The sequence below is a fragment of the Grampus griseus genome (assembly GCF_964374135.1).
Source record: "Grampus griseus genome assembly, chromosome: 5".
NCBI lineage: Eukaryota > Metazoa > Chordata > Mammalia > Artiodactyla > Delphinidae > Grampus > Grampus griseus.
In genome coordinates, this window is record NC_138998.1 from 36,793,751 (window position 1) to 36,807,976 (window position 14,226).

Genomic DNA, 14,226 nt, shown 5'->3' on the forward strand with positions numbered 1-14,226 from the left:
CCCGCGTACTATTTCCAAACAAGGATAGAGCAGGTAAAAATTTCTACACTATTAAGAATTCCGGATTAATTTGTTAAACAGGGCCTTGACATTTGCCTGTGCTTTTCTTCATGCCAGTCTTGTAAAGGAAATAAACTGTTTGCTATTTAGAGGCAGTTTAAGCTCTGCACAAATACTGTTACGGTTTAGCAATTTTATCATAAAAGCACATGTAGAAAGAACACTCTAAATGAACTGTTTATCCTTCCAGAAGTTGCTCATTCATACTAGGCCATGTTAGTTAGTTTTTATAGTCAGAAATGTAACTGATTAAGTATCATACCCGACATTTCTATATCCAAGTGAATCTTGTCTCCCTGTGAGGCTTTCTACTTTTTCCAGCCCCAACGCCCGCCACTGCTGAAATGTGTTCGGAAATCTTTGGAATCCTCTTCAGAAGCTGTAACTATTCTTTTTAAACATCCTTAGTGGCAGTAAATCTTCATCTCTTTGTGGGTGTATTTGATTTTTTGAAACAGCAACAAGTCATTTGGAGCCCAGTCTAGTGAACAAGGTAAGTAATCAAGATGGGTGAAAATTTTAATGGAAAATTTTAACTATAAAGCAATCTTTTATTTATTATGGCCTTTACGATCTCTAAATTGACTTCCAAAATATTGGGGAAATAACTCTCCATGTGAATAATGCTAAAAATATTCTTTGGCTATGACTTCTGGCTTTTTTTCTTTGTGGTCAGACTTGACTTTAACAGCCAGCCCGGGGGGTGGGCGGCTCACCTTATCACTTAGTTCTCCTAGCTTAGATAAAAAGCGTCATTAAATACCTCAAGAAAAATGTTAACGCTCAGTAGTTGTCTCTAATTTGCTGTCATGTTGAAAGTTCTGGTTTGCTCACCCTTGCAATAGTACTTAAAACCGACTTAAAATAACCTTATGGTACCATTTATGTGCAAATCAAGTTTTGACTTAGTTTCATGCTACAATTAAACATTTAATGTTACATTGTTGGGCCACACCCATTTGCTTTTTCCATATATACGGAGAAGATTTCTATGATAGCTCCCAATGCAGGTAAGAATTACATTTTAATCTCCAACTTTATGTAATGGAAGAAAGAACAGGTCTGTCAGAAAATCAGTACAGCCATTTTACTATTGAAACTTTTCTCTTTTTAATAATTTATTTAAATAAGATGTATGAAGCAGTTTAGAAAAACAAGATTTGTATTTTATTTCCTTGTAAAAATCTTTACACATGCAGACGAACCAGTGTTAAGAAAGTATTCACCATCATTTAAACAAATAACCACTTAAATAGAACAGTGTCTGCAATTTCATCTGTATAAAAATAAGATACATTTTTACAGAATTCACGCTCCAGTTCTTATAGCAATAAACAATACACAAGTATAATAATTACAATTGAACCTGACCATGGTTTTCAATTAGATACTGCTAGGGCATTTTATGTGCAAAAAAAAAACAAACAAAAAAGAAACAAACATAGTTCTTTTCAAAAGAAAATGTCCTCAGTGTTTCTAGAGACCTAGAGAATTTTAAGAAATCAAATCCTAATCAGTTTGCTTTTAATTGTTTGTTTCAATTATGAGTCCATACATCACACTGTAGATAGCCAAAATCAAAAGTTGATGCAGGCTCAAAGGAAGAAATTCAGCGCCTGTGCCTGCCATGTCCTGAGCGACTGCCACCATGGTGCTTGCCTTTATGAGACCTCTCAAAGGAGCGAGATCTTTCACGCCTGTCCCTATGGTGTCCCCTTTCATGCCTGTGTTTCTTGACAGCGTCTGAGTGATCCCGAGACTTGCTCTGAGATCGAGAACGAGACTTTTTCCTTTTATGACCATGTCTATTTGAACTTTTTAAATCATCTCTGGTATGCTTGGCTTTAAGGTGAGGAGAACCATGATTATGATGTCTTCTTGGGCTTTCACTGTGACTGCGGGACCTGCTTCTTGATCTCGAGCTGTATGTTCCAGATCGACTCCGCCTATTATTATAACTTAGATAATAAAAATTTGAGGTTTAGATTCAGTTTCTACTGCGAACAGATTAGTTTTGGTGGTGCTCATCATAGCAGGTTCAAAACAAAACTATCAAATGGTGTCAGTAACAGGCCAGACTGAAGACTTCTATTGTATTTCCCCACCCCTCACTACCTCTCCTCCAGCCTGTTCACATATTAGACAAATCTTGAACAAATTTACTATATGTCTATATTCCAAGGAGGGGAGTAATTATTAGTGCCCTAGATAGCTATTTATTGAATTATCTCCCACACGCTCAAAAGAACCACTGAAGAGCCACAAGTAGCCAGCCATCTAATTATAAAGCTAATTAGTGAAGTCTTTGGCTGTGATTGTCCTGATTATTGGTTATTAATTATTAAGTGGTCAGCCAGGCCCTGCACTTCAAAAAACGTGGACAAAAACAGAATAGAATGCCATACATACACCACCACAAAACAAAAAAGCCACATGCCTACAGAGCGTATTTCCAAACTCATTTCTCACAATTTACCTCATATTAAGCTAAATCTAGCCTAACTTTGAGGATAGTCTATGTGCAATTTTTAAAAAAAAAGCCAGAACCTTTACTCCAAATAAGACTGCTTTCCCTAAGAGAGTATCTACTTACTGTCTTCTTGGAGTGTGTGATCTAGAACGTGATCGTGTTCTTGACCTTGATCGACTTGCACTTCTGCTATTTCTACTTCTTTTGCTGTCTTTTCTTACACTTAAAAAAAAAAAACCCACACAATATTTTAGTTGCATACTAAGTATGTTAGAAATTAAACACATAAAAAGATTCCTCAGGCCATTTTTCTAACTCAAGTAAACTCACCCATTATAAGGGCTTTTGGAAGCCTGTTGTCTATCCTCAGGTTCTTTTTTGACTGTCTTCACATTAACGGAGATCGGCGACTTCTCTTCAGCTTTTACTTCTCTTGGTGATGCTGTTAAAAAAACATAATAAGGCATGTTAACTATTAGATTTTACAGAGGGCCAATTTTGTTTCTAAATGTGACTCCAAATACCATCCAAATATCAGTCCTCAGTTGGCTGTCATGAGAGAAAACAGTAATAGTTTCTTAACATCTTTGTTTCCATGCGACTGTTAAGTGCTAAGGCTTTCTAATAACCATACATCTTCAGTACTCAAGTCATTTCAATCCTGAATTAATCTTACATGGTTTAGAGGCTGGAGAGAATCCACCAAGGGTTGAAAGGGCTGGAGTTCCATCGGGATTCAATCCCTTTGCTTTTAATTTGGCTTCTTGTAAGGCCACTTTTCTTTTCTCTACTTCTTTTTCCAGCAATTCATAGTTTGGCTGTTGAAGAAAGTGAAGTTAGTATTTCTCTTTGACAGAAGTTTAGATTCTTAGCACTGACAAAATATTAACACAAACACTAGTAAACAGAATTACCTTTTTTCTGGTATAAAGCCTGAGCGTTTCTATGCAGATTTCCTGGATATCCTCTTCGGTAGTACCAAAAAGAAGAAACCAATGGGGACGAGTTGGCAATGGAATCTAAACCATAAAAATAGAATAGTTTACATGAAATTGTCACTGTTTTTATTAGGAGAACTGATACTTCTTGTGATTTACCCTACAGGGCTATAGAATATATATATCAGGCTATATATATAACAACCTACCTGAAGAGCTCTAGCTGCAAGGTAGATGCAAGCACATGCTATAGTCTCTGGTTGAAATCGAACAAATACATTGGTTCGAAGACTGTCATTCATATAATTCCTGAAAAATATTTCAACCATAAGCTTTGTATGTAAATAAACCAGTTCTTCTGAAGCTTACATAAAATTGGAGACTCAATCTACTTTATTCTTTTTTCTTCTCATATTTTTATCTTCAATATTCTAGCATATAACAATTCTTAACTCAAAAATCAGTAAGAGATAAGAATTTAACACTAGAATCATTCTTCATGTCTCATATATAAGCAAAGTCCTCTAAAATAATTCCTTATTATTCCAAATAGAACGTGAAGTTTTTTAAAAACATATTTCTATGAAAAGCAATGAAAGTCAGTTCTGACATAACCAGTTTCAGAAATAAACCACTCCAACAATACTTCAAGCCATTAATTACTGACCATCTCTCCTTTATCCACAATGAAAAGCAGTGTCAATCAAGTTCTTTCAAAAACTCAATACTGTGAGAGGGGTAAAAAAGGCATTTTCAATAAGCACTCACCAAATTATATTAAGAAAGCTAAGTAATCTACTTCAGAAAACCTGGGTTGGGAAGTGAAGAGCAAACACATACAACAGCCTTGTTTACATACCTTTTTGTGACTAAGTATAAATAAAAGCAGTAACTACTTCAGTTAACAAATTACTGGACTTTTATATTAGTGAACCCTCCCCACAAAATTCCTAAAGTATTGAAGAAATTTTACAAATAGTTCAAAAGGTTAACTAAAAGACTATTTCTTAAAATTCCTTACCCATGAAAACTGCTAAAAATCTGTTTTATAGAACATATATTAAAAAATGTCATGCATTTTATAAAAGTAATGAGACTTTTCTAGTATTAATATTTATTGAGCCCAAAAAGCATGGCAGTCATAAGTCCAGAACATAAGAATTACATCACTTAAGTACTGCACATCATCAACAGTCTTAAGACAGTAGTTGTGGCTGAACCACGAACTCCTTGTTTTGACTTTAAATAAGTCAGCACTGCAAATCACACAAAGTAAGTTCTAAAGTGCTATGTTAATATTAACATCTCTTAAAAATGAAGTACTTCTTTCTTCTAATACTATTGCCTCCAATAGCCCAGCAGCTATGAATTCAAGTATGGTAATGGTGCCCACTTTAAGCTGCCGTCTCCTTTGGTAGAATTCATGCTATACATACCAAAAAAAAATAGAAATCTAGTCAAACTCCTAACAAAAATCATTTAATTCATAAAGGCTGGACAACAAATCTATCAAAAATGAACTATTCATTTTGATAGTTACAGGTATACATTAAATACATAGGCATGTTGAAGAGTTACTTCTAGAAGCAAATATACAAATCCTTTTGACACCCCGACAGAACTAGAAGATGCTGCCAGATGGATATGGACCACTTCAGTGAATCTCGGATGAGAGCTTGCACTGGATTGGCTGGAGAGCAGGGCAGCCAATCAGGCCATCCTGAGGTCATGGGCTGAAGTGCAGAGGGCAGAGTTCTATGACTTACCATCATGGACTACCCTTTAATTAAAGAGTAGAAAAAAGAACAAAGTTAAACTGAGTTCTCCATTAAAAGTAATTAGTCAAGCCAAGAAAACAGGAAGCAGAAATAAGCATTATTTACCTTTTCATTAAAAAACAAAAAAACAAAAAGCACCAAAACAAACTCATCTCATTATTTTGGAAAGGGAAAATGAAACTTACTTTATTTCTGCTTCTGTTTTCCTGGCTAGGAAAGAAATGTAAAAAAGCAACTTACCAGGCAGTTTGAACCAGGGTTTGATTACGTTCACATTCTAAGACTTGTAAATACATAACAATGATCTGAAGGACAAGGGAAAAAAACTCAGTTTAGCATACTGGTGGTTCTTTCAGAGTACAGAGTTCAATGAACATAAGTAACTGAAGATGTTAGGTGCAAGTTTTAATTCTTCTATAAACTGTATAAATAATACAGACCAACTAAAATGTACCCGAGAGTCAATGTAGGTTATTATGCTACTAGAGTTCATACGGAGACGTAATGTTCCAAAATCGTGCAGGAAAAAAAATGGAAGTTAAATCAGTTAAGAACAGTATCTAAGTTTCATGTGACAGGAACTGATTATTTCATTTAATTTCCCAAGGTACAAAAACCCTAGAAGGGCTTCCCTGGTGGCGCAGTGGTTGAGAGTCCGCCTGCCGATGCAGGGGACACGGGTTCATGCCCTGGTCCGGGAAGATCCCACATGCCGCGGAGCGGCTGGGCCCGTGAGGCATGGCCGCTGAGCCTGCGCTCCGCAACAGGAGAGGCCACAACAGTGAGAAGCCCGTGTACCGCAAAAAAAAAAAAAAAAAAAAAAAAACCTAGAGACTGCTGTATTTTTAAAGTTACACAATGGGTATGATACATACGTATGTACAACTCAGAGTGGGTAAGTAATCAAACACTAATATTTCTACAGTGAAGCTTATCACACTAAAGTGTGATGAGTTTACCTCAGTTCTGATCTTTCTGGACCTGTATTATCACTCGCATTTTACAATTTTAGAGATGTGGAATCTGAGAAACATATCTGCCTAGGTCACACAGCTAATAGCAGAAACAAGTTTCTATGTGCAGATGATCCTGCCCCCAAAGCACCTGTTCTCTTAACCATTGTGCTACAGCTTATGTTGAGCATATGGAAGCCAAGAGACACTGGAGAAACCTAAGAACATTCAATAATGCTAAAAGTGAGCAGCCACACTCAGCATTTCACCATGCAACAGGGTAGCATACTGTCAGATACTTCTGCAGATACACATATTATTTATTCCTTGGCTAATATCTAAAAATCTCCGTTTTCTAGGTATGGAAACTGGGTTACCTCAGAAGCAAAAAGAACAAAATAAAGAGTGAAGATTTGAACCCAAGTCTTTTCAACTCCCATTTTACTGATAAATATCAATATCCAAAAAGTTGCTTTTTACAACCAACTCTCAAATATAAATTCATGTAAAATAAAATTTTAAGAAAATCCCTAATACTTACGAATGTTATTTCTGTATTCTACAACTCACCTTATGGGGATGCTTGACATGAACACAAAATCCCAACTCCTTTAGCACCCTCCTCTCTGCCTTGATAACTTGATTTTTGGTGTTAATGTAGTTCTGATCAAGGATCAGGGGGCTTGGAGTCCTATAGTTTGTAAGAAATAAAATCAAAACTGTTTTGCACATCCAAAAAATTTTATTTGTGGCATCTCCATTTTCCCTTCCAACCAACTATTGGCAACAGAAACCAGCTTTTTAAACTCCTGCAAACAAGTTAAAAGCATTAATCTTGTGCTGTCCAAGTTATACTAATTAAATATATACTTTCTAGACTCAGTTCCTAGTTTACTAACAAAACCCTGCAATGAAAAAAATTCACTCTAATGCTCTTAGATACATCCTTGTTGATTTTTTTCATCCAGATATTTTAGGTATATATATTAGGTGATAGCCTGATTTATTTCCACAAACCTCGTTAGTCTCCATAGACTCCAGGAACAAAACTAATGTGCTCTTGAAAATATGTATTATAAAGACCTCATAAGATTATAGTGATTTTACTCATTTTATAAAATATCAACTCTTGGCTAGTTTAACGCCAAAATTAAAATTAGGGGATAAAACGGTGGGTAGCTAATTCAGATTCCCCTAAATGGGCAATTTGTTTAAATAAACTGATCTAAGAATCTCTGTTAAAGAAAATAATCTGGAAACTATAGATTCAGCTCAATTACCAAAGAAATGTTTTAAAAATCAAATTTAAAATTCGAAGTGATCAATAAAACCAGGCCAAAATTTGGTCAGAGTTGTCATTATTAGGTACTAACTTTAGTATGCAATGGCAAAAGAGATGGGAAGACCAACCATAATGAAGAAACTAGAAGAGTACTCAAGGTCTCTGTGCCAGACTAAATTATGATAGCTTCAAAAGTTATGATGCAGAAGGCGACATATATCAGTGGTTCAATGCTTTGGGGAAAAAAAGCTTTCAATTAAAACATCTTTAAGTCTTAAAATTGAAAACTAGTTTCTTAATGAGAAGTCAGTCAGGACTTAGACTTTCACTTTAAAGCCTATAAAATGTCCCAATGTCCTTCATTTGAGACATTCTTAGATCCAACCAACAACAAATACGTTTTTATTAAGACCCTGATAAGGTATGTATCTGGGTAGAACAATTAAATACTTTTCCCCATACTCAATTCATTTTCAGCCAAAAGATTCAAGAGTTTTTGCTCTGGGCAGAACACAACATTTTAAAAAGACAGTCATTCTGAACATTGCCCCCACTTTATAACTCATTTTACCATGCACACCAAATCCAGAAAAATTTAAGCCCACGTTAGCCAAAAACCTAGATATCCATTTGAAGATCAGAAAACAATCTGAAATAAGCTACATTACCCTGTAGTGATATGCTACCAGAGTAAAAACAATCAGCTACCATATTTATTTTCCATTCCTTCTCCTATTTCAAATTATAAAACTGGAATGTTTAAACTATTTTAAATTATTCTATACTATACGATTTCTATCAAGTTGGATATAAGACAAAAGTTGGCAAAGCTGACAAGATGGAAAACAGCATGTTAACAACATTTAAAATGGCCTTCACTCAATTCAGTTCTTCTTACAGCTTTGAAAGGTGTGAGAAATGCGGCCACCAATTGGGGAGGGAGCTGATTTCTAACATTAAAAACATAATAACCCATTTTTATCAGGACAAATAGGCTACAAGTTCATTGTTCTTTGGAAAAAAATCAAATTTAACTCAAATGATAACAATTAATGTATATATGAAAACATATTCCAAAGATCTTAAGGTTTATGATTTTTCAGATATTAAAACAGAAAATTTGGAAAAAAAGTCAAATGGACTAGTTATCTGATGGCTCCTTCATCAGGCATTCATTAGGAGACAGAATACCTCTGGTGTTATAGTTGCGCATCACCTTAACCCTTAATGTACAACTCAAACAGTAAACTGCACCATTAGAATCCTTATAAAATTATTATAAAAGCAGTTTTGTCTCATTTTTTCCCACTTATGTTGAACAAATTCATTATACCTCTTACTCAACTTGCTTTAAGAGTTGATTTCAAATTCTGTTAAAATTCATTTTCTTGCAATCAACCAACTAAACATTTGAATTATGGCTATTAGTCCCAAATCAGGTTTAATCATTAATTCTGCTTACGCGAATTACTTCCCATCCACTCTGCCACAATCTTTACTTTCCCATTTTTTTGTGTCAAAATCCCAACATTAAACCAATTAAGCAAACCAAACTACTATCTACTATAATTCCACTAAGTGCGCAGCTTATTGCTTAGGCCTACTACTACCTGTAGTCTTCAAAGTTAACTTTGTAGGTGTATAATCTGATACCTTCTTTTTGTTCAGAACTGGTTTTACCTCACAAATCAAAGGCTCGATGAATATATAATTTACACTACTTACAAAGACTATTTTGTATCAGAAGTAGAAAAATGTGCCCCCATATAACAGCAGTAAAAAAAGATTCAGACTGCCTCAGCAAATGGTTTCTTTAAAGTATCAACCTAGTACCTTACGTGGTAACAAGTACATCAAATTGAATTAAGGCTTACTAGAATTTCTTCCTCCCCAATTAGGTAAACTTTCCTTTCCAATAAAAGTTTGAAGAGGTAACATTTTAAATCTTTTTAAAAGAAACCATCTGTTCAGAAAACAATTTTCATCATCAAAAAGTACCCAAACCTAACTCTACCTACCTCCTCCTCTTTTAACTTGGTCAGATTTTTCAGATGAATTTATATGAAAAGAACAACTTTCAAATTTTAGTCTTAGTATGAAATTCTGAGTTCTGGTCATTTGACGTTTATTATCTGGTCTCTCAGAATAGCTATTTTTCCTTCAGCATGATCTTGAAATACAACCACAACAACAAATTTAGGAGCAGATCCAAACATGGTTTGTCTCACTCACGTGGTACAAAGGACCAAGAAAATGAAGAACAAGTTCTTTAAGAGACTGTACTTAAATGAGATCAGTTTACAAGAAGGCAGACTGCTACTCAACCTACAGAAATTTGTTAATTCCTACCTCAAAAGAACGTTCTTTCTTTGGCAGTGTTTAAACAAACAGTTTTCGAGCCACCAAAATAAAATGCAGAGGAAGACTGGACTAAATGACAAGATCTCTTCCCTTCTAACTCTAATCTATGATCTATATGCATATTGAAAATACCACACCATATTCACCAATGAGTGGGTTGCACCAGGCTTCGAATATTTGTCTTCTTTTAGAGAAGCCTTATAGTATGAAGGTAGGTGCCTTAAAACTACATAAAACTCTTAATTTGCTGGGAGTATGCTACATCTCAAAAGCAAATTATAATTGGAAACTATTGAAACAAAAAAGCAATCTTACTTTTTTAAATTCAGCCATTATTCCGAACTTAAAAAACCATTCTCAAACTACAAAAAACTGAAGAGAGAAAAAAAAAAATCCAGGATGGGGCTTGGGCATTAGTTCTTTCTAAAAGCTCCTCTGATGATTCTAATATGTAGTCAGGACTTAAATCCAGTGACCTAAAGTCTACAAATACAATGCCTCTGTTTTTTTTATTACCAAGGTCACACTTCAATTTAAAGCTATTCATAAACTAAATTAAAATAAATAGCACCAATAAGACAAACTGATACATACTTTACCTAACTAAAGTGTGATATTGATAGTACTTTCTAATAACATTAACCTATGCAAAAAATTACTAAACTATCGTTCTAATAACTTGGACAGCAAAGACAAACGCTTATAACAAGAAACAGGAGTTTTTCTAAATGGTTCACCAGTGGCCAACCTGTTAGTCCCCGATTCCAGTGACCTATTCTCAGAGCACTGGCTTCTCCTTGGGGATTTTCGATACTTCACTCACTGTTGCCATGACGACAGCTTCATCGCTATGTACCACTCCACATCACCCAGGCTTTGGTAAATGTAGCTGGTCGCTGTATAGTCGGTTGCAAGGGAAAAAAGAGTTGAAGTTAATAACATATACAAGCTACCTGTCTGAGTAAACTTGTAATATGCATAGAACACTTTTACATCCTGCCTTAAAAAAAAGACTTCCATGCAATTAACAACTCCTTTTAAATTTCATGCTATAATCAGACTTCTAAGATTGAGACACAATCAATTTCTCTGCAATAATGACCGAAAGAAAAGGGGAAAAAAAAAAAACCACAGTTACATCAGACACGACAGTCAAATCAGGTGAGATGTTTTAAATTCCAAGGTTTTTATAGTTAAGAGGACCTACTCTGAAATCAAGGAAGACTACTCAAAGAAAAATTTCAAAGTAGATAATACTAAATGATAATAGTGAGCTCAATGGTCCAAAGAATACTAACAAAACTATTTCCTTTAAGCAAACACAGAATCCTTTGACGAAAGATACAAAACCTTTTTATTAGTGTCATTTTGTTTAAACACCCTGAAGAATCACCTAAATCTAAGTTTTAGCTCAGAACATGCTAAATACCAATTTGAAAACTTCCCAATTTTCAGGGATTCCTCACTAAGAAGCTAAAAGATATTTTAAAATGAAAACTAAAAAAAGTAGTCTATCCCTGGAAATGGTTATGGTTAATGAGAAAAGATGGCAGAATAAAGAATGTAGAAAACTGAAAAATGCCGTGAAAACTATCTGGGTAGCAATGTTTCAGATTTTAAGGTTACTACTGGCTTGTCTCTGAATAATTCCATTACTGCCAACTTACAGACTCAGCAAAAAGACCACTCACGTAAGACACTAATTGGGTACTAACCGGTTACCCAACCCCAAAACGACTTAAAATCCTTTTATAACTAATTTCCTTTCAAACTCAATACAAGTTTATCTAACATCACAACAATTCCTTAAAAAGCGAACACAAGAACTAATCTACACCAAATATATTCTTTTGTAGCATGTACTAGAGATCATCTATAGACAAAAGCACTACAACTAAAACTTTTTGGTACTGCCTCGCACGAACACATAAAGTGTTAGCAGGTATCCACGACACCTAAAAGACAACACTATTTTGGTCTCTATTTTCTTACAAGATCAGATAAATGGGCCTTATCTAAATGCAACCCACTCACTGAGACTGTCACCTGACCAAAACAAAATACCTGTTTAATCCCTTTGACTCCAAACTTTATCATCCTGCAGTCCTTTCAGATCCGGTATTATAGGATATATCGTAGTTCAATGTTGAGAAGTATTCTAACAAAAGCCAACCTCAATTGGTAAGGAATTAACTGGGACTTCCCATGGAAAAACAATCTACACAAAATTTTGTCACAGTATTAACTTGAACTGCAGTGTTTACACTTCCAGCCTTCAGTCTTCCAGAGAAGGGAGGGGAAAAATAACTTACAGAATACACTCACACTTGAGTCAAACGTATTCCCTTTCTTGTTTAATCTTAAACCACAGGACTGGCTTCACAGCACTGTTAGGATTGTCCATAAACGCAACTGCCTCTACAAACTTTAGATAACTGGTTAATTGTGATTTTTCAAATTAAGTATCAGCGTGCTCCTACGTGAATTTTAACACCTAAATGAAAGTCAGTTTTCCCTTGCATCGGTTTTAACTTGAGAGGAAAGAATGTTTTGATCTGATGATTGGTGCACAGCACAGTAGTATCAAGAGATCTGTGTTCAATAATGCCAATCTTACCTTTTTCCTCTTAACTGGCGTAGATGGTGAAATACATTAATCACATCTCTTATTCTTCTAGGTGCTTCTTCGATTTTTGATGCAAGATTAATACATGCCATGGCAACAATCTGAAAGAACCACAATCCAATAAAAAGTTGTGAGATTATGGCACTACAGAGTACTGCTAGAAAAAAGTGCCCCTCTCAAAGTCTAAGGAACTTATCCTGTTGAAAACACTTTAGGACACAGCTGAGAACTTTAAGACCTTTGGTGAAATGAAATCGCAGTTGACATTTCTAGGCCATAGGCTTACCAGCTATGCTATCGTTAATGCTTTCTTTTTATTGCTTAATTCCCCTTAATTGTGAATCCAGAGCCAAGCTCAATCTCACAGGAATTTTGCATTTGGTTGACAATTCTAATCCTTGATAACAGGGCACCTGGGCTCAGGATCCATCTTCTGGTTCTAAAACACTTTCCTCAAGTCCCTACTTCCCGGTGGGTGAGAGCTAGGTACAAAGGCCTGAAACTAACCACTCCCTTTCTGGAAAAACTGGCTGCTGACACCACCTCCGCCCTCCTTCCCATTTCCGGATGAAAAAAAATTCCCCTTCACCCGCCCCCGCTCTGCTTACCTCGAAACTGTGCTTGACGAAAGATTTGGAATAGAAAAAACGATGAAACAACACCTGCCCCGTTGCCATCGCCACCTGCAGACAAGAAAGAAGAACGGAAGCGCAGGGGTCAGGCGGGCCCGCACCAGGCGCCGCCGCCATTTTGTGCCGCCGCCGCTCGCTTCCCTCCCCCTCCCCCTCCCCGCCGCGAACAGCTCCAGTCCCCGTCTTCTCGTCGCCCAGCGCCCTCCCGCTCTCGACACGCCCGGGCTCCGGCTGGGACCCGCGGCTAGAGAGCCCCAAGGGGACATCCCCAACCCAGCCGGGACCTGGCGGTACCGGGACGCAGCGGAGAGAGAGGCGCAGCAGGTCGGCCCGGGGCCGGAGCACTGACCTGCGGCAGTCGAAGGAGAATGCCGGCGGCCTGGATGAGCTCGCAGCCCAGGATGCGCAAGTCCGTCTCGCTGGGCAGGTCGAGCCCGTCCTGCATGGACGGGGTGGGCGAGAGCCGCTCCTCCGGAATCAGCGAGTGGTCGATGGTGAGCGAAACTTCCGAGTACAGGCGGTCGCCGATTAGGATCCCTCCCGTCGTGGTCGTCGTCGTGGTGGTCGTGCCGGAGCTGGAGCCGCCCGCGCTCGGGGCGGCCGACGAGGCGGCGGCGGCGGCAGCGGTCGCGGTGGGGTGAGGCCCGGACGCCATGGTCTCAGCGAGCTGCACGCACGCCCGACGCAGCCGGAACCCGGAGAGAGACTAACCAGCGTCCTCGGCGCGACGGATATTCCCGTGACCGCCGGGTTCTGGGCCGCTTCACGCAGCGTGCGCTTCCGCCCTGACGTCACCACGCCCCTCTGGCGTGCGCCAACTAGTCCCTTCAGGCCTCGACTCCGCCCGCGGCGCATCAATCCTGCGCTGGCCCGGGAGCGGCGGGACGCTCGGGTGTCCTGGGTTCCCCCTCCGCTGGGCCTCCAGAGTGGTCGAGGAGGTGATCTATTTCCTAAAACAAGCCCAAGCCGCCTCGTTTGTAATATTTTAAACCACAAGTATAATAAGGGAGGCTAACAAAATAGCTTTACAAGATACCTTATCCCCAAGTTCGGGTCTGCAAAATTTACTGTAACCCCTGCGCGTTGACAACTTGTCTAGAACGTGTGTCCCTGTGCTTCCGTCTCT

At 37.8% G+C, this 14,226-nt stretch overlaps 1 protein-coding gene across 2 annotated transcripts; it reads right to left on the reverse strand.

Annotated features, from left to right (window-relative positions):
• Positions 1 to 1,170: 1,170 nt before the first annotated feature.
• Positions 1,171 to 13,776, reverse strand: CCNL1 (cyclin L1). 2 transcript variants are annotated; one of them, XM_082655488.1, is made up of 11 exons: positions 13,450 to 13,776; positions 13,077 to 13,151; positions 12,460 to 12,569; positions 6,770 to 6,890; positions 5,487 to 5,551; positions 3,678 to 3,777; positions 3,445 to 3,549; positions 3,207 to 3,348; positions 2,861 to 2,972; positions 2,654 to 2,752; positions 1,171 to 2,018 (listed from the first exon to the last, which is right to left on the reverse strand). In XM_082655488.1, exons 1-11 carry the CDS (start codon positions 13,753 to 13,755, stop codon positions 1,670 to 1,672), a joined length of 1,584 nt encoding a protein of 527 aa, XP_082511614.1. In that variant the 5' UTR covers positions 13,756 to 13,776; the 3' UTR covers positions 1,171 to 1,669. The 2 variants fall into 2 exon arrangements, with proteins under 2 accessions (XP_082511614.1, XP_082511615.1); XM_082655489.1 differs by lacking the exons at positions 13,077 to 13,151; positions 13,450 to 13,776 and adding an exon at positions 10,666 to 10,738 and having other exon boundaries at positions 1,174 to 2,018; positions 12,460 to 12,565.
• Between the last annotated feature and the right edge of the window lie 450 nt (positions 13,777 to 14,226).

Bases quoted from the DNA above. Each gene is read 5' to 3' on its own strand.
- CCNL1 (XM_082655488.1), bottom strand. From the start codon at position 13,755: ATGGCGTCCGGGCCTCACCCCACCGCGACCGCTGCCGCCGCCGCCGCC. The intron at 5,552-6,769 runs GTGAGTTGTAGA...CTTGTCCTTCAG, and splicing joins ATGTCAAGCATCCCCATAAG to ATCATTGTTATGTATTTACA. The intron at 2,753-2,860 runs GTGAGTTTACTT...TTTTTTTTTAAG, and splicing joins TCCAAAAGCCCTTATAATGG to TGTAAGAAAAGACAGCAAAA.